This window comes from Phyllobates terribilis, unplaced genomic scaffold (assembly GCF_046119375.1).
Source record: "Phyllobates terribilis strain yellow unplaced genomic scaffold, ASM4611937v1 Scaffold_1__5_contigs__length_1240528914, whole genome shotgun sequence".
In the NCBI taxonomy this organism is placed as follows: domain Eukaryota; kingdom Metazoa; phylum Chordata; class Amphibia; order Anura; family Dendrobatidae; genus Phyllobates; species Phyllobates terribilis.
Window position 1 is genome coordinate 614364307 of NW_027362761.1, and position 21038 is coordinate 614385344.

At 46.0% G+C, this 21038-nt stretch overlaps 1 protein-coding gene across 1 annotated transcript in view; it reads left to right on the plus strand.

The window, feature by feature from the left end:
* Positions 1-21038, plus strand: part of LOC141272698 (uncharacterized) — a 50034-nt gene that overhangs the window by 12457 nt on the left and 16539 nt on the right. Inside the window, exons 2-3 of the mRNA XM_073683674.1 lie at positions 18345-18424; positions 18580-18703. Coding sequence (XP_073539775.1) covers positions 18345-18424; positions 18580-18703 — 204 coding nt within the window. The remainder of the gene's footprint in view (positions 1-18344; positions 18425-18579; positions 18704-21038) is intronic.

Sequence of the window (21038 nt, forward strand, 5' to 3'; positions counted from 1 at the left end):
CCACCCAGTCCGAATGGTGGGCATTAACGAAGTGCCGGAGGTAACTGGTCAGGTTCTGATTGATCCGCTCCACTTGACCATTGGACTGTGGGTGGTAAGCGGAGGAGAAGTCCAGAGTGACGTCAAGCAACTTACATGTGGCTCTCCAGAAGCGTGAGGTGAACTGAACCCCACGATCTGACACGATGTGGAGGGGCAGGCCATGGAGACGGAAGATGTGGCGGATAAAGTCCTTAGCCAGTTCGGGTGCAGACGGGAGGCCCGGCAGGGGAATGAAGTGCGCCATCTTGGAAAAGCGATCAGCGACCACCCAAATGACCGTACAACCGGCAGAGACAGGAAGATCCGTTATAAAGTCCATAGCAATATGCTGCCACGGGGCAGCAGGTACTGGAAGAGGAAGAAGGCGACCGGCTGGCAGGTGTCTCGGAACTTTGTTGCGGGCGCAGGACACACAGGCAGAAACAAAGTCTATTACATCCTTGTGCAGGGTAGGCCACCAGTAATGCCGGGTAATGAGCTGGAGGGTCTTTTTCTGACCGGCGTGGCCAGCTAGCTTAGACGAGTGACCCCAGTGTAGGACCTTCTTCCGATCGGGTACTGTTACGAACGTCTTACCGGGAGGGAGACGATTTAGATTCACGGGAGCCACTTGCATTACTCTGGCGGGATCAATGATGTGCTTAGGTTCCTCCTCTAGATCAGATACCAGAAAGGATCGGGACAAGGCGTCAGCTTTGATGTTTTTGTCTGCCGGGCGAAAATGAAGAACAAAATCAAAGCGGGCAAAAAACAAGGACCACCGGCTTGGCGCAGGTTAAGTCTCTGGGCGCTCTGAAGGTAAGCCAAGTTCTTGTGGTCCGTGTAAATTATTACCGGGTGAAGAGCCCCCTCGAGCAGGTAACGCCACTCCTCCAGTGCCAGCTTAATGGCTAACAATTCTCGGTCTCCAATAGAATAATTGCGCTCAGAAGAGGAGAAGAGTTTGGAGAAAAAACCGCAGGTTACCATTCTTCCGGAAGATGACTTTTGGGTAAGTACCGCCCCGGCTCCGGAGGAGGAAGCGTCAACCTCTAGGAAGAATTGTTTGTTACCGTCCGGACGATGCAGCACCGGGGCGGAGGAGAAGGCCTGTTTTAAGGAAAGAAAGGCCTCCTCAGCTTCGGGCGGCCATCTTCTGGGATTAGTACCCTTACGGGTGAGCGCAGAGATAGGGGCAGTCCGGGAAGAGAAGTGCGGTATGAAGAGGCTGTAATAGTTGGCGAAGCCCAGGAACCGCTGAATAGCCTTCAACCCCTCTGGTCGGGGCCACTTCTGGATGGCAGACAGTTTCTCAGGATCCATTTGTAGGCCGGTCTGAGAGATTATGTAGCCCAGAAATGGAAGAGAGGTCTGCTCAAAGATGCACTTCTCATATTTAACGTAGAGGTGGTTCTGCCTGAGCCTGAGCAGGACCTGACGAACATCTCTCCGGTGAGTAGGAAGGTCCGGAGAGAAGACCAAGATGTCGTCCAGGTACACCACCACGCAGGAGTAGAGAAGGTCACGGAAGATGTCATTGACCAACTCTTGAAAGACGGCAGGAGCGTTACAGAGACCAAAGGGCATTACAAGGTACTCATAGTGGCCGTCCCGGGTGTTGAATGCCGTCTTCCACTCATCCCCCTGACGGATACGGACCAGGTTATACGCCCCACGGAGATCCAGTTTGGTGAAGATTCTAGCCCCCCTCAGGCGGTCAAATAATTCAGGAATGAGCGGGAGGGGGTATTTATTCTTCACTGTAATCTGGTTAAGGCCTCTATAATCTATACATGGACGGAGTGAGCCGTCCTTCTTTTTGACGAAGAAGCCTGCTCCCGCCGGGGAGGTAGATTTCCGGATAAATCCCCGGGCAAGATTCTCCTCAATATATTCAGACATGGACCGGGTCTCTGCTGCGGACAAAGGGTAGATACGCCCACGGGGAGGAGTAGAGCCGGGTATCAGGTCGATTGGACAGTCATATGGTCTATGAGGGGGTAATGTCTCTGCTTCTTTCTTATTGAAGACATCCGCATAAGACCAATAGGGAACCGGTAGACCGGGTAGATTGACTGGGGTAGGAGAAGGACGAGCAGGATGAACAGGAACTAGACAAGTCTTATGGCAGTCCTGTCCCCAGCGAAGGACTTCTCCGGTCTGCCAGTCAAGCACGGGTGCATGTGTCTGGAGCCAAGGTAGGCCCAGCAAGAGTGCGTGAGAGAGTCCAGGCAGAACATGAAAGGAGATGCTCTCAGAATGCAGCATTCCCACCTGCAGAGTTATGGATTCGGTGATGAGTTGGATGGGATGTGGTAAGAGGCCCCCATCCACGGCGGCGACAGATAAAGGTACGGCCAGAGGTTTGGTGGGAATGCGGTACTTCTCTACCAGGGATTGAGAGATGAGATTACCAGCAGCTCCTGAGTCAAGTTGAGCCAGTTCGAAATAGCGGTTCTCTCCGCAGGTGATAGAGACTGACAGCATCAGGGATGGAGAGGGTTTACTTTTGTCTAGGGCGACCTCTCTGAGCGACCCTAGACACAGGCGTTTCCCGATCTCTCAGGGCAGGAACGGATCCGGTGCTCCTTACTGCCACAGTAGAAGCAGCTCCCCCCGGCACGGCGTGAGTCTTGACGGGTTTTGACCATCTTGGTCTGGTCGACCTGCATAGGCTCAGGTGAGTGTGCCTGGGGAGTAACGGAGGGAATGACGGGTTTCTGGAAGGTGGGGGCTAGATGTGGAAACCTCCTCTCACGGGTGACCTCTTTGGCGCGCTCCTGGAACCGGATGTCAATCCGGGTGGCAAGTGTTATTAAGTCGTCGAGAGTGGTAGGAATGTCCCGACCGGCGAGTTCATCTTTAATACGGCCGGACAGACCCTCCCAGAAGACAGACACCAGAGCGTCGTTATCCCAGGCCAGCTCCGAAGCAAGAGTACGGAACCGTATGGCATATTGGCCCACGGTGAGATCTCCTTGACGGAGGCGTAGCAGAGACGATGCGGATGAGGTCTTCCGTCCGGGTTCGTCGAAGACTTTCCGGAAAGCCGTGAGAAAGGCTGGCAGGTCGGACACCAGGGGGTCTCCTCTCTCCCATAGAGGATTTAGCCAAGCCAGTGCCTCCCCCGTGAGATGGGACATGATGAAGGCAACTTTGGCCCGGTCGGAGATAAACTGGTGGGACAGGAGTTCAAAGTGCAGGGTGCACTGGTTTATGAAGCCCCGAGCTTGAGCGGGGTCGCCTCCGAAGCGAGGAGGTGCAGAAAGCCGGGGTCCGGGGCAGGATACCATGGTATTGGTAGGCAGCGGCGCTGCCGGGTTGCGAGTCATGACACTAGCGGTGGTTGCTGGTGGAGCAGTCAGAGTGTCCAGACGAGAGTTGACATTCCGCAGGTGACCCAGGATGGACTCCTGTTGGGACCTCTGACGGGACAGTTCATGACATAGGTCCGAGAGCGAGGGAGCTTGGGTGCCACCGGGTTCCATGGCCCGAGCAAACTGTAACGGGTCTGGGAGGCGGAACCTCTGAGCAACTATACAAGGGGGCGGTCCTTGTAAGGAAGCGGGTGGCGCCCAGGGAAGACGGGCAGGTAGTCACAGCAAGGGACAGGGACAGTCTCTGGGTAAACGGGCAGGTGGTCACGGCAAGTGACCAGGACAGTCTCTGGGTAAACGGGCAGGTGGTCACGGCAAGTGACCGGGACAGTCTCTGGGTAAACGGGCAGGTGGTCACGGCAAGTGACCGGGACAGTCTCTGGGTAAACGGGCTGGTGGTCACGGCAAGTGACCGGGACAGTCTCTGGGTAAACGGGCAGGTGGTCACGGCAGAGCCTCCAGCGGGCAAGAGTCTCTGGACAGGCAGGTGGTCACAGCACGTGACGGCGGAGCCTCCAGGTAGGCTAGCAGACAGGTAGCAGGTGAGCGCTCCCAGGTGAGCGGGCAAGAGTCTCTGGACAGGCAGGTGGTCACAGCACGTGACGGCGGAGCCTCCAGGTAGGCTAGCAGACAGGTAGCAGGTGAGCGCTCCCAGGTGAGCGGGCAAGAGTCTCTGGACAGACAGGTGGTCACAGCACGTGACGGCGGAGCCTCCAGGTAGGCTAGCAGGCAGGTAGCAGATGAGTGCTCCCAGGTGAGCGGGCAGACGGATCCATAGACAGACTGGCAGGGCTGGTAGGCAGACTTTCGGACCGCAGGAATAGCAGCAGATAGACACGAGGCTGGCAGGTAACTAGCAGGTAACTGGAAACGGGACCTGAGGGCTGAAGCAGAGTGATGAACTGTGCTACAACATTGCTCGGGCACCTCCATTTTGGAGGAGGTGCCTTATATATGGTGAAGTCCTCTGGCCATTGGCCGGGGACTCCTTAGGGCGGCGCGCGCGGCCCCTTTAAGAGAGGGGGAGCGCGCGCGTGCGCACCCTAAGCACCGTGGCCAGCAGAGCGGGAGGAAGACGCCGGGCACGGAGAGGAGAGGTGAGGGGAACAGCGTCCCTGCCTAGCAGGAGGCAGGGACGCCGACGCTACACACTACACATCAGTGCAGGTATAACTTATGGCTTCTGTCTGTATCATGATTCCAGTGACTTTTATAAGGCTTAGACAATGGAAGCATAAAACTGGTTAATGTTTATAAGTATGAGTCGTCGATAACACAGAATTGGCCAGGTTCTGTAATCTCGAGAAGTTTACCTATAAACATTGTTTTAGACAATAGATCTGTGTATTTCTCGTGGCACATAATGGTAAGTGTACACACATTATCTGAATCAGTATTTTGGTTACAATAACACTTATTTGTCAAAGCAAATATAACACTGGTCACTTGTGTACAAATCAGGATAATGAATCTTTGAAACACACAACTTTATAGACCATAGAACAATTAACATTGCCTTACTGCATTGACACCTAGCAAACACTTTGTGGATAGCGTGCATCAAGGACAGTTCATGTGAAAGAACTACCTTATCAGTATCAGAGTATATCAATGATATTACACTGCAGTATATTGCAATATATTCCACACTTGGTCTAATGCCCACACTTTATCAAAGCATATAAACAATATGTTACAATATGTAGGCTATAAGATATCCATATTTTTATTAGCACTACAATCCACACTTGGATATCTTATAGCCACACATTATTTATACAAAGCACCCTATCCAAAGTGGATGGTTTTAGCGGATGATTGACATAAAAATAATAATGGAAGTGTACACTGTGTACAACAACACAAAGCAATGCATGAACAAATTATAGCAAAACATAAATCAGCTGGCCTAATACTCAGTCTTCATGGCAATCATCTCCTGTGCCAAAAAGCTTTCCCCAATGCAGTTCACACAGGCACAACATGGATTGCACGTGAAGTTCTGGGTCACAGCTTCTCCTTCTGTGTCCTCATCTTGAGTAGATACCCCTATAAGCTTTGTCCATAACTGTAAAGGGGGTCGGTACTGCCACCAAGTCTCAAATATATTGATAGCAGTGGTAACCTTTGTCACGCAAAAATGGCTAGTGTTCAACATTTGAGCCAAGTAAATCCATAGATTCTGTTTGGTTTTCCATGACGCCACATTTTCCATGGTTGGCCTCTCGATTTTCGGTCTGAAGATCGCTTGGGTCATCATTTCCAGATTTTGATCTAAAGGGAAAATACATATTATTCTCTGCACAAAATCCCGGTCAGTTGGGACGTGTTCCCCTTTCTTTTGCCCGGGTTTCATAATTATCAACACATTGTCTGCTCCTTGAACAATTACCTCAGCAGGTTCTGGAGGACCTTTGTCACCCAGTTGTTTCACCCAGATTTTTGCACCATCATTGATAGGATGTGAGGATCCAAATCCTTCACCTCCTCTGACTTTCACAACTGCTGGGGTCCTTACTCTGACCACCTTCGTTTTAGAAATAGACAGTACCAGTAACTGAGTTATCTTATCTCTCCTCTGTATTATCATGACCTTTTCTTCATAATTCATTAAAAGTACCTTAATTTCTTCCTGATAATCCTGGTCTATCACTCCTCCCATTACTTGAATACCCTCTAAGGCCAAGCCTGACCTTGAGGTTATAAGACTAAGACCAAGATGCTCAGGTGGCATTAGCAAGCCTATAGCAGTCCTGATTTTCTTTACAGCTTCTTTGAAGTGACTTTCATTGTCACTTTGAATCTGTATTGGGATACAGTACAATACCATTGTTTCCAAAGTCTTAATAGTATTGTTAGCATTGGCCATTTTACAGGTGCAAATCAACGTGAACCCAGAATGTGCATCCACAGCCATGCATACGCATCCTCCATAATGTAGCGGAGGGCCAATGTAGTCCATTTGCCAAATTTGCCCAGGAAGTTTTCCTCCAGCTTTCTGGCCTCTCACCACATGAGGGATTGGTCTCTGTTTTGAATGTTGACACTTCATGACAGTTTCCTTTATCAAATCTAACCTGATGGGCGCCCGTCTAGTCTGTGCCCATTGAGTCAGTCCAAGCAGCTCCTCAGTGGTGTCAGTCTTTTTACTGGATTCAGTGACTGATATTTTGGACTGTTCGTCTGCTACTAAGTTGAAGAGTCTTTCCAGGGGATCTGAAGCACAAATAGCATCAACATGAAACACAGTCACTTTAATCATTTGCACAATTGCCCAGATATCTTGCCACAACTCTTTTCCCCATACTTCTTTGCTATGTATACTTGTAGTCTGATAGCCCACTGCGTTCCACACATGGTTGTTGCCTTGGTAACTAGCTGACCCTTCTGTAAACCACGCTTGTTTCCTCTGCTCAGGAATCAATTGTTCAAAGGGTGTCTCCTGCTCCTGAAGTCCCATAGAGACTTTGCTTAACTTCTCATGCAATGTGGAGATTCCACTAACTCCTGGTTTTGCTCTGTCCTGAATTGCCTCAATTTGCTTTCCTCCTAATTCTGTAGTTATAACCTTGCACTCACTGAATTGTTTTGGAGTTCCCTTAATCAAACTGGCCTCCGCCCCTGTATCTACCAACATATGTGGGGCGTGGCCAGCAAGTCAGTCACTTTTATCTGTCTCCCTCCATCGATCCTCCATTTCAGATGAAGACATCTTATTAGGAGAAAATGATGCCCCCTTCTGTTGGGCTTTGAATTCCCGTATCAAGGATTTAACTTCATCATAAAGATACTCAAACCCCTGTGCTGTGGGCTTTACCGGCAACGAGGGAGTGGGCCCTCTCTTTCCCCGTGTCCTGCCCGGCCCCTGCTGTGGGCTTTGCTGGCGACGAGGAGGGAGTGGGCCCTCTCTCTCCCCATGTCCTGCCCGGCCCCTGCTGTGGGGATTCAGAATCTTTTACTGTCACCTTTCTATTATGTGAAACCCCTGACTTTTTATTAAGTCCTCTCTTTAGATACAATTTCCACATCTCGTCAGTACCAATCCCGTCTATTTTATCCCTGTGGACACCATCCTTTATCAGGGCCATAAACATATATTTCCGGGTAATGCGGGATCTAGGATGGTAGTTACTTTTGACATTGTCACGCTGCTCTTCAGAGGGAAAATTACTCTTTGTTTGGGACCCCAATCTCCCAGATCCCCTAACTGTCTAATTGCCTCCAATGTATTGGCGATAGTTTTCCCAGTCTGATTGATCATTAGTGCCATCATGATATGTTTATAGGCTGGAGGGGCATTTCTAATGATACGATTTCTAATAGATACACTTACAATAACTTGCATGTAATCGTCATATGTATTTGCTGAAATAGCATTTTTCATGACCTCCTCCTTCAATCTCTGAGTACAATCTTTCAATGTAAACTATGGTTTTTCATTTGGTGGCCAATCTGCCTCTGATGGGTATTTATGCTGCAATGCCATGGCCACAACATCAAGCATACTACACACCACATGTGGCTGCCGAATTATCAAGGTACGGATGTCTCCTTCACTACAGGTTCATGACTGAGTTGGACAAATTTTGGGCCATCCACAGGGTCCACCTTCACTCCATGAGCCCCATCTCCCATAATCTGACTGCCCAAGCTACCAAAGATTCATTTGGCTTTTGAGAAAAACAATCATGAAGGTCATGAAGATCCTGCTGGCTGTAATCCTCTACTGCATTCTTATTCTGTTTACCTGCAGCAGTCTCTACCATCCGTCTCCGATATATAGGATGAACTTTCACTGTGTTAAGAGGAGGATCAATTTCTCTCTTTCCATTGAAATATTCATCCTCAGTCTCTGGATCGGTGACGTTTTCGGAGTCAGTTGAATCCCATACATCCCCATCCCACTGATCAGGGCTCCACTCTATGGCTATGGCCAAAGCTACTTTCTTTTTATTAACCTTCCCTCGCCTCCTTTTGTATTTATACTGCGCTACACGTACAGCAGCCTTTCCTGCAACATGCTGATATCCATCACATCTTTCCATTAATAACTTATTCTGACACTGTGCTATAACCAATGCAGTCCAGGCCTCACACAACTGTCTTTCCAATTCCTGAACTTTTGTTAACAGAAGCATTCTTTCCTCATGCTGTTTTCTATATGCAGACAACAGGATCCATCCACGCGACCAACAGCGCCCAACTCTTTACATTTCTCTACTTTCACTTTCTGCAAGCATTCAACCACATCATCAGGTTCAGCATCCTTCAGACATTTGTCCCACGCTTCACTCTAACCAGCACTATGGAACCATTGGTTGCCGAAATATTATAGGGAGTCTGTTCCCAACCTGGAATCTCAATAGACTCACTTACACCTACCTTTATCTTAAAGAAAGGCATGTTTTACGCAATATAACAATATCACTCTATCACACTTTATCACACAGAGTCCGTATCAATTCAAGATGATTGTAATTTTTAACAAAAAAGAACTTATGAGCCTTCTGCGTATCCTGACGACTACGCCAAATGTTATGCCAAGTTTTTAGCAATAAGGTTCGGATACGACTTTAAAGAAGGCAACCCTTTGCGATATAACGCAATTTTATTTATAATAGTTGATTTAAAAGGTAAAATACATAATTAAAGGAATAGTATGATATGATGATATTGCATACACTTTTGTATATGTTATAATACAAAGGTTAAGTACATATATATATATATACTCACTTTGTCACCAAGGAGCTTTTAAACATCATCCGTCTGGAACATCAGAGAAGCAATTTCACCAAGACAGAGAGACCCCTGGAAGTCTTCACAACACTGCATGGGCAGGTACATACAACACTACTCATCAGGGCAGGTACAACTTATGGCTTCTGTCTGTATCATGATTCCAGTGACTTTTATAAGGCTTAGACAATGGAAGCATAAAATTGGTTAATGTTTAGAAGTATGAGTCGTCGATAATACAGAATTGGCCAGGTTCTGTAATCTCGAGAAGTTTACTTATAAACATTGTTTTAGACAATAGATCTGTGTATTTCTCGTGGCACATAATGGTAAGTGTACACACATTATCTGAATCAGTATTTTGGTTACAATAACACTTATTTGTCAAAGCAAATATAACACTGGTCACTTGTGTACAAATCAGGATAATGAATCTTTGAAACACACAACTTTATAGACCATAGAACAATTAACATTGCCTTACTGCATTGACACCTAGCAAACACTTTGTGGATAGCGTGCATCAAGGACAGTTCATGTGAAAGAACTACCTTATCAGTATCAGAGTATATCAATGATATTACACTGCAGTATATTGCAATATATTCCACACTTGGTCTAATGACCACACTTTATCAAAGCATATAAACAATATGTTACAATATGTAGGCTATAAGATATCCATATTTTTATTAGCACTACACATGCCCCACTCAGGTGGAGGAGGGAGAAAAGGGGAAAAATGCTTGTGTTACCCGCTGGTTTCTAGTCCTGCAGGATTTCCACTTCCATGTGGAACATAGAGCCGGGAAGCTACATGGTAATTCCGATTCTCTCTCGAGAATCCAGTGTCTAGTGGTAGAAGGTGCGAAGCCCCACGGCTTTAGGCGGGGGGGGGTGAGTTTGTAAGGTGGCTAATGGTCGCATAGTCAATGGGAGATGTGTATCACCGAGGTGGGAGTCCTCTGTGACGTAAAACCTGGAGTAATGCTCTAGTACACATAGTACTAAGAGGGATTAAGCTGCCATGATGGGGCCAGGTCTTAATGTGAGCATCTGAAGAGTTAGGGCGGGAGGGCTGCTCACCATATCTCCACCCCTGAGTGTTGTTCACATTGTAAAAGGGGACCTGTTTATCTTGCACATGGTTCTGTGTATGGAGGTGTGTAGACCTGGATTATGTGGCTTTGCAAAAGGTCTAAGAAGCTGGACTCTAACCCAAGCTGGCGAACCCACACTACTGTATGGACTTTTTATTTATGTTTCACTTTGTGTCGGACAAGAGCTGTATTTGAGTTTTCCTGTGATGTGGTTTATGAGGACTGAAATAAACCAGACTTTTAATTAGAAACTGTTTCTGTGATACATCATATCTCCAAAGTGAGTAGCATTGTTACACACTGTTTTGCCAGTGTCTTTGCTTCAAAATCTATTAGTATTTTTTCTTATTTGTTCAATGGAGTTAAAAAAAATTATCTGGAAAACGCCAGTAAAAAAAGATGCTCAAAAACTGTCAGTCTAAAACATTAACGAACCGCCCAGGAAACAATCAAAACAATGTTAAAAAATGAGGCTTTAGGAAAAAAAATCTCTGGCATTTTCTAAAGTGTCTTTCCGCTGGGAAAACTCCCGCCTAAAGAAGGTGTCGTGTGCACATACAGTAACACCACAGTGTAGCAGATTCTCCCCCCTGAAGAAGATGTCGTGTGCACATACAGTAACACCACAGTGTAGCAAGTTCTCCCGCCTGAAGATGTCATGTGCACATACAGTAACACCACAGTGTAGCAGGTTCTCCCGCCTGAAGATGTTGTGTGCACATACAGTAACACCACAGTGTAGTAGGTTCTCCTGCCTGAAGAAGATGTTGTGTGCACATACCGTAACACCACAGTGTAGCAGGTTCTCCCGCCTGAAGAAGATGTCGTGTGCACATACAGTAACACCACAGTGTAGCAGGTTCTCCCGCCTGAAGAAGATGTCGTGTGCACATACAGTAACACCACAGTGTAGTAGGTTCTCCTGCCTGAAGAAGATGTCGTGTGCACATACCGTAACACCACAGTGTAGCAGGTTCTCCCGCCTGAAGAAGATGTCGTGTGCACATACAGTAACACCACAGTGTAGCAGGTTCTCCTGCCTGAAGAAGATGTCGTGTGCACATACAGTAACACCACAGTGTAGCAGGTTCTCCCGCCTGAAGAAGGTGTCGTGTGCACATACAGTAACACCACAGTGTAGGAGGTTCTCCTGCCTGAAGAAGGTGTCGTGTGCACATACAGTAACACCACAGTGTAGCAGGTTCTCCTGCCTGAAGAAGATGTCGTGTGCACATACAGTAACACCACAGTGTAGGAGGTTCTCCTGCCTGAAGAAGATGTCGTGTGCACATACAGTAACACCACAGTGTAGCAGGTTCTCCTGCCTGAAGAAGATGTCGTGTGCACATACAGTAACACCACAGTGTAGGAGGTTCTCCTGCCTGAAGAAGGTGTCGTGTGCATATACAGTAACACCACAGTGTAGCAGGTTCTCCTGCCTGAAGAAGATGTCGTGTGCACATACAGTAACACCACAGTGTAGGAGGTTCTCCTGCCTGAAGAAGGTGTCGTGTGCACATACAGTAACACCACAGTGTAGCAGGTTCTCCTGCCTGAAGATGTCGTGTGCACATACAGTAACACCAGAGTGTAGCAGGTTCTCCCGCCTGAAGAAGATGTTGTGTGCACATACAGTAACACCACAGGGTAGGAGGTGCTCCTGCCTGAAGAAGATGTCGTGTGCACATACAGTAACACCACAGTGTAGCAGGTTCTCCCGCCTGAAGAAGGTGTCGTGTGCACATACAGTAACACCACAGTGTAGGAGGTTCTCCTGCCTGAAGAAGATGTCGTGTGCACATACAGTAACACCACAGTGTAGCAGGTTCTCCTGCCTGAAGATGTCGTGTGCACATACAGTAATACCACAGTGTAGCAGGTTCTCCTGCCTGAAGAAGATGGCGTGTGCACATACAGTAACACCACAGTGTAGCAGGTTCTCCCGCCTGAAGAAGATGTCGTGTGCACATACAGTAACACCACAGTGTAGCAGGTTCTCCCGCCTGAAGAAGGTGTCATGTGCACGTACAGTAACACCACAGTGTAGCAGGTTCTCCTGTCTGAAGAAGATGTCGTGTGCACATACCGTAACACCACAGTGTAGCAGGTTCTCCCGCCTGAAGAAGATGTCGTGTGCACATACAGTAACACCACAGTGTAGCAGGTTCTCCCGCCTGAAGAAGATGTCGTGTGCACATACAGTAACACCACAGTGTAGTAGGTTCTGCTCTACCACAATGACCAATAGCTCGTCAGCTGCCCTTTCTTTAGAATTTTTTAGAGAAATAGGGACAATTTATTTTTTAGTAATACAAGTTAATGTTTGATAGGTGGAAGTTGTATGAATCCTTTGTCCAACAGGGCATTTGTAAAAATATTATAATGAGGGCTTCCTGACGTCCATTTTCTCGCATAGGCCATTGGCCACGTCGGGCCTGTACCCTAGACCAGGGTTCCCCAACTCCAGTCCTCAAGGCCCACCAACAGATGTTTTCAGGATTTCTTTAGTATTGAACAGATGATGGAATTATTGCCTGTGCAGGTGATGTAATTATCACCTGTGCAATACTAAGGAAATCCTGAAAACATGACCTATTGGTGGGCCTTGATGACTGGAGTTGGGGAATCCTGCCCTAGACAACCCTGGGACCTTCATTTATGTAGAGAGGACCAAAACACAGAAATTCTGATGTTGATGGAAGTTTCTGGTATATAGATGTCAAGATCTTATCGCAGGACGGGAAGGTCATTCAGAACCACCCGCTGTAATCTCTTGAGCAAACGGCGCTCTGCTGTCCCCTTTTGTCCAGACAATTACACGATTGGCTGCCGATCAACGGAGGAGGCAGGAAGCTATTCTCACTAATAGGTTGGTTATCGGAAAACTAAGAGTGAGCATATGGTATGTACACCTCCAGATTCCAATGCATGGAATATATGTACAAATATATACCTATTCATGCCTGCTTAGCTGTCTGGTGAAGATAGCCCTATGGTAGGAGGCCATGCTTAACCCTTAAGGGGTGGGACAATAGATGCTTCCTTTTTTTTTCAAAAAATTTGAATTGCTATAAATAATTTGGTCCCATTATCTGATATGTTGCTGCATGATTATAGTGGCGAATATATCTGAATATGGAGGTGAGGAGGTGTATTATACCTCCCAGTCTTTTTAGCTGTGGTAGTGGATTACTTTGTTCCTCCCTCCTCAGCCACCGCTGTGTGGAGTCCAGCTTGGGATCAGCGGTTTTGGTCTTATTGAAGCGCTAGTGTGAGTGCCTGAGATGCGCCTCATTGAGGCATACATACGTTCTGGTAACCGGAAACAGGAAGGACTTCACCGGATGTGACATCGGCGGGATCCCGTATGCGTTCCACCCGATGGTTTGCGTTCCAGATACCGGATACACCAGCCCACGTGACCGGAAGTGACGTAGCGGCGTGTTGTTCAGCGCGGCAGTTTAAAGGAGACAGGGTGTAGGAGGAGGATACGGGCTGTTTGGAATGGTGGAGACCCTCAGCCCCTTTTTCAGTCTCCCCTGATGAATCTATTTCAGGAGGAAACGCGTTGGGAGCAGGATACCTCCAATATGTTTTGGTCATGAAGTTTAGGATGACATTATACCAGGATGAATCAAGCCATGATGCACTTTAGGATTGGGTGAGATTGTTTGAATTTGCTTGGTATAACAACAACCCGAAGGATTCTTTTAGTGGGGCTTTGTTGATTTTCCCTGACATAGTCCACGGTACCTTTTTGAATAGAGGTCATGTGGGATTTTACTGTATAGTCCATGGTACTCTTTTTGTTCAAGGGCATGGGGGATTTCATTGTATACCTAATTTTCTGAGCGCATACATGGTATCTCTATATGATTGTTATTTAAAATGTTAACCAACACTAGTAAGGGTAATATTTAATTGTATGATCCTCAATACTCTGTATGAATTGAGGTTGTCTTTTCTAAATCCTACATACTTGGTATTTGGCATTTTGAGGTGTGGTTTGCATGTACAGTACAGACCAAAAGTTTGGACACACCTTCTTATTTAAAGATTTTTCTGTATTTTTATAACTATGAAAATTGTACATTCACACTGAAGGCATCAAAACTATGAATTACCACATGTGGAATTATATACTTAACAAAAAAGTGTGAAACAACTGAAAATATGTCTTATATTCTAGGTTCTTCAAAGTAGCCACCTTTTGCTTTGATGACTGCTTTGCACACTCTTGGCATTCTCTTGATGAGCTTCAAGAGGTAGTCACCGGAAATGGTCTTCCAACAATCTTGAAGGAGTTCCCAGAGATGCTTAGCACTAGTTGGCCCTTTTGCCTTCACTCTGCGGTCCAGCTCACCCCAAACCATCTCGATTGGGTTCAGGTCTGGTGACTGTGGAGGCCAGGTCATCTGGCGTAGCACCCCATCACTCTCCTTCTTGGTCAAATAGCCCTTACACAGCCTGGAGGTGTGTTTGGGGTCATTGTCCTGTTGAAAAATAAATGATGGTCCAAATAAACGCAAACCGGATGGAATAGCATGCCGCTGCAAGATGCTGTGGTAGCCATGCTGGTTCAGTATGCCTTCAATTTTGAATAAATCCCCAACAGTGTCACCAGCAAAGCACCCCCACACCATCACACCTCCTCCTCCTTGCTTCACAGTGGGAACCAGGCATATAGAGTCCATCCGTTCACCTTTTCTGCATCGCACAAAGACACGGTGGTTGGAACCAAAGATCTCAAATTTGGACTCATCAGACCAAAGCACAGATTTCCACTGGTCTAATGTCCATTCCTTGTGTTCTTTAGCCCAAACAAGTCTCTTCTGCTTGTTGCTTGTCCTTAGAAGTGGTTTCCTAGCAGCTATTTTACCATGAAGGCCTTCTGCACAAAGTCTCCTCTTAACAGTTGTTGTAGAGATGTGTCTGCTGCTAGAACTCTGTTTGGCATTGACCTGGTCTCTAATCTGAGCTGCTGTTAACCTGTGATTTCTGAGGCTGGTGACTCGGATAAACTTATCCTCAGAAGCAGAGGTGACTCTTGGTCTTCCTTTCCTGGGGCGGTCCTCATGTCAGCCAGTTTCTTTGTAGCGCTTGATGGTTTTTGCAACTGCACTTGGGGACACTTTCAAAGTTTGCCCAATTTTTTGGACTGACTGACCTTCATTTCTTAAAGTAATGATGGCCACTCGTTTTTCTTTACTTAGCTGCTTTTTTCTTGCCATAATACAAATTTTAACAGTCTATTCAGTAGGACTATCAGCTGTGTATCCACCAGACTTCTGCACAACACAACTGATGGTCCCAACCCCATTTATAAGGCAAGAAATCCCACTTATTAAACCTGACAGGGCACACCTGTGAAGTGAAAACCATTTCCGGTGACTACCTCTTGAAGCTCATCAAGAGAATGCCAAGCGTGTGCAAAGCATTCATCAAAGCAAAAGGTGGCTACTTTGAAGAACCTAGAATATAAGACATATTTTCAGTTGTTTCACACGTTTTTGTTAAGTATATAATTCCACATGTGTTAATTCATAGTTTTGATGCCTTCAGTGTGAATGTACAATTTTCATAGTCATGAAAATACAGAAAAATCTTTAAATGAGAAGGTGTGTCCAAACTTTTGGTCTGTACTGTATACACAATTATAAACTATTTAAGGTAATTCAGAAGACCCAGGGTTCATTATTTGGCCCATTAGGGTTTTTATACTTAAAAGGGGAAAACATTTTTTTAATATATATCTAATAAATGTTATATTTTAACTATCTTGCTTAAAATTTAATGGGATCAAGCTTGCACTGACTTGTATCTTCCTCTTATGCGATAACTTCACACCTGATGGTCACAGAAGTTCGAGATTGCTGCCATATTTTCCATTAGCATTTTACCTTTCCATAGATGGTAAACATGGCATAGCTGTTGTCAATTTTCTGGCCACTGTGAGTTTGTGGCTTATAGGCAGAGGTTACAGTTATGAAAAATTATGTCTTCTTCCCCTTTTAGCCCCGGCGCTGAAAATGTATGTTTCATCAATATAGAATTTATACAAATTTCGATATTCAATATTTCCTTGCGGAGACATTAAGTCTAAGTGAAGCTGTTCTGATGAAAGAAATGTGTATGCTGGGTAACAATAGCTCTAACCGGTGTGAGGCATATGCTTTAACCACTTCACGACATGCGCTGTATATGTACGGTGCATGTCGTGTCTCTCCCTTTGATGCGGGCTCCGGCACTGAGCCCGCACGTTTCCGGGCACATGATAGCTGATCTGTACAGCTGACATGTGCCCCTAACAGCTACAGGTGGAATCGCAATCCACTCGTGGCTGTTAACATGTTAAATGCCATTGTCAATCTCTGACAGCAGCATTTAACATCGCCGCGCCGGAAGTTCGTCACTCGCTTCGCCCATCGGAGCCTGTGTCACATGACCGCGGGTCGCCGATGGGTTGGCATGACAACCTGGAGTCTGCAGGAGACCCCTGCAGTTGTCCTAGCCGATCTGGTATGAGTATCGCCCAGGGGTCGGCTTTCATAGCAGATGAGCACTTTTGTTTGGAGACTATTGAAGCAAGTAAAAAGTAGAAAAAAAGTTTTTCAAAATATTAAAAAAATTAAACAAATCTAAAAGTTTAAAGGTTTATTCCCACCTTCAAGATCCTATCCCAATATGTTGTAGGTGTAATAATAATAATAATAATAATAATAATAATAATATTAGCAAATATCTCCAATTAGAAATGTAGTATAGTATTTTTGATTCGCTATCTCTCTTTCCTCATGTGCAGACACTTCAGGACCTTAGGTATCCATGGTTATGTCCACTGATAAAGTCACAGTTAGTTAGCTAGCTGCTAGTGGTCGTAACCATAGACACCTAAGGTCCTGTGATGTCTGCACATGAGGAAAGAGAGATAGCGAATCAAAAATACTATACTACATTTCTAATTGGAGATATTTGCTAATATTATTATTATTACACCTACTACATATTGGGATAGGATTTTGGAAATGGGAATACCCCTTTAATTCACCCCATTGAAAATTAAAGCAATAAAAAAAAATCTAAATACATATTCACTTGTTCAGAATCGCCCGATCTATCAATATAAAAAAAGAATCCGATCGGTAAACGGCGTAAAGAGAAAAAAATCAAAACGGTAGAATTACGTTTTTTTGGTCGCCACAACATTGAAATGCAATAACGGGCGATCAAAACATTATATCTACCCCAAAATGGTATCAATAAAAACGTCAGCTCAAAGCGTAAAAAATAAGCCCTCACCCGACCCCAGATCCCGAAAAATGGAGACGCTACGGGTCTCTGATATGGCATCATTTTTTTATTTTTTTAACAAACTTTGGAATTTTTTTTTCACCATTTAAATAAAAAGGAACCTCTACATGTTTGGTATCTGCAAACTCTTAATGACCTGGAGAATCATAGCAGCAGGTCAGTTTTAGCATTTTAGCGAACGTGGTAAAAAAAACAAAAAAAAAAAACAATTGTGGAATTACACATTTCTTGAAATTTTACCGCTTTTTTGAATTTTTTTTCCCGTTTTCCAGCACACGATATGGTAAAACCAGTGATGTCGTTCAAACGTACAACTCGTCTCGCAAAAAACAAACCCTCACATGGCCATATTGACCGAAAAATAAAAAAGTTATGTCTCTGGGAAGAAGGAGAACAAAAAGCGAAAGCGCAAAAACGGAAAAGGGCTGCGGCATGAAGTGGTTAATTCTCTCAACTTAAGAGGCCTTTTCCTGTCTTAACTATTTGTCCAATCTGTACCCTTTTTCTATGCACAATATACATCTTTGTTCAGTCACCTGGATCTTTTGACCCCAAAGGAAGCTTTGCATGCTAATTAGGATGGTTCACTTCTCCTTGTCTCCGATCTATACATCGCAGTCTTACTCATTTCCTATATATTAAACCGTGTAATTCACATCTAAGAGACTTAAGCTTGTCAACTCTTGTGTGGTGCTGCAACTCTGGGTGAAAGGGGTCTCAAAGATTTTCATATTTCTTCAACAATAGATATACAGGGGGCTGTGTAGTCAGTAACTATGTGGTTGTGTCTCCACAGATGGACTTATGGAAAGAAATCCACCAGAGAGATGTCCCCGTCCTCTGTATCCCCAGGACTGTAAAGAGGAGAATCATAAGGTAGATGGCCCCGAGCCTTGTAACTACAATAAATTCAGGGGGGGGGGGGTTCCTGTCTTTTCTGATCCTGTCGTAAGAAAATTCATTGACTTTAGTGGTTTCGTATAATTCCATTGTCTTTTTATATTGTATATATTGTTCATCTTATATATCAGGGGGAAGATCTGATTATTATTAAAGTGGAAAATGAGACAAAAGAAGAAGAAAATGAGAGGATGAGGGGAGATCCGCCATCTATGAGTGAAGTGAAGGAGGAAATTCCAGTAAATGTTTCCACAGGTATGTAATGTGTGTGTGTATGTATGTATGTATGTATATAATATTGCTACATACTGTATAGATGACACATGGGGCAGGAGTTATACATGGAGTCATGTACAGGGCAGGATATAAGGGAGCTGGGAACGCACGGAGACGTCATCTACGAGGTCCTCTGTGGACCCGGCCTGCACCAGTTACAAGTCCTTTTTTCATATGTGTCTTTTCTTTCACATTTACCACCGGCTTCAGCTCTGAAGACCACAGTGAGCAGCTGGTCCGTGGGCCGCTTGTCCGGCGCGTGCGCACTGAGACTGTGTGATTACCAGCTTCAGTGTGCATGCGCTGTGACCTGTGGATCCTGGCGCGTGCGCGGTCATTGTATCTTGCGGTCACCGCTGCAGTGTCCATTCCCTCTGCCAGAGCTATCGCATTCTGCGGTACTGTTAGGACGCTAATTGGGCAGCTGCTCAGAAGGGGTTAGGTCAGAGCCCAATGTAGCGACAACATGCTGGTGGTCAAGTAGACAAGAGGGGTGTCCTTATCTTGACCACAATACATGGTGATGGCAGCACCTCCACCGCTGTACGAGGTACCCCCAGCACTCTACACAGGTCCAAACCCGACCGTGTTATGGGGTACAATAAAAATATGGCTGGAGTAAATGTCTCTGATCAAGTCCTCCAGCTGTACAGTGCCATAAGAAAAGCCGATGTGCTGGCCGTGCACATCGTGCAGATGACAATGTACAAAGCTTTTGTGCTATCACGATGTGCGGACCAGACCGCAATGTACCTTCAGTTCCAGGATGTAACGATCAAGGCCCTAACTTTTGGAGACCGGGAAGGAGTGGGTCCCAGTACTTCTTGAACTGAAGGTGCTCTTTTTGTACCTGGACAACATTTTCCAGGTGAGGTACCTCAAACTGGAAAGAGAAGAAGGCCTCAAAGAAGGTGCAAAGTGTGTTACAGAAAGGGGATTATTAATAATAAATAATAATAATTTTATTATTATAGCGCCATTTATTCCATGGTGCTTTACATGTTTAAAAGGGATATACATGGCAAAAACAATTACAATAATTTTAACGTAAACGAGTCAGCGACTAGAACAGGAGGAGCGAGGACCCTGCCCGCGAGGGCTCACAACCTACAAGTGATGGGTGAGGATACAGTAGGTGAGGGTAGAGCTGGTCGTGCAGTGGTATGATGGAGCGAGGGTTACTGCAGGTTGTAGGCTTGTCGGAAGAGGTAGGTCTTCAGGCTCCTTTTGAAGGTTTGCACAGTAGGCGAGAGTCTGATATGTTGGGGTAGAGAGTTCTAGAGTAGGGGGGAAGCACGGGAGAAATCTTGTATGCGATTGTGGGAGGAAGAGATAAGAGGGGAGTAGAGAAGGAGATCTTGTGAGGATCGGAGGTTGCGCGCAGGTAAATAACGGGAGACTAGGTCAGAGATATATGGAGGAGACAGGTTGTGGATGGCTTTGTATGCCATGGTTAGGATTTTGAACAGGAGTCTCTGGGCAATGGGGAGCCAGTGAAGAGATTGACAGAGGGGGGAGGCCGGGGAATAGCGGGGGGACAGGTGGATTAGTCGGGCAGCAGAGTTTAGGATAGATTGGAGGGGTGCGAGAGTGTTGGAAGGGAGGCCACAGAGCAGAAAGTTGCAGAGTCGAGGCGGGAGATGATGAGGGCGTGCACTAGGGTTTTTGCCGATTCATAGTTGAGGAATGTGCGGATCTGGGAAATATTTTTGAGTTGGAGTCGGCAGGAAATGGAAAGGGCTTGGATGTGAGGTTTGAAGGAGAGATCAGAGTCCAGGGCTTCCTCAAGGCAGCGAGCTTGCGTGACTGAGGATAGTGGACAGCCATTGACTTCGATAGATAGGTCAGATGGGGGAGTTGAGTGAGATGGTGGAAAGATGATGAATTCAGTTTTGTGATATTACGTTTTAGGCATCTAGCAGAGAAGAAAGATGAAATAGCGGACAGGCAGTGTGAGATTCTGGTTCGTAAGGAGGTGATATCCAGTCCAGAGAGGTAGATCTGTGTGTCATCAGCATAGAGGTGATACTGAAATCTGTGAGACTCTATGAGCTGTCCCAGGTGTGGATGGAGAAGAGCAGGGGTCTTAGGACTGAACCTTGGGGGACACCGACAGATAGGGGGTGAGATGAGGAGGTGTGTGAGTGGGAGACGCTGAATGTCTGGTCTGTTAGGTATGAGGAGATCCAAGATAGGGCCAAGTCTGTGATGCCGAGATGAGAGAGTCTGTAGTAAGAGGGAATGGTCTACTGTGTCAAAAGCAGATGACAGGTCCAGAAAGAGAAGGACAGAGTAGTGTCGCTTGGATTTGGCG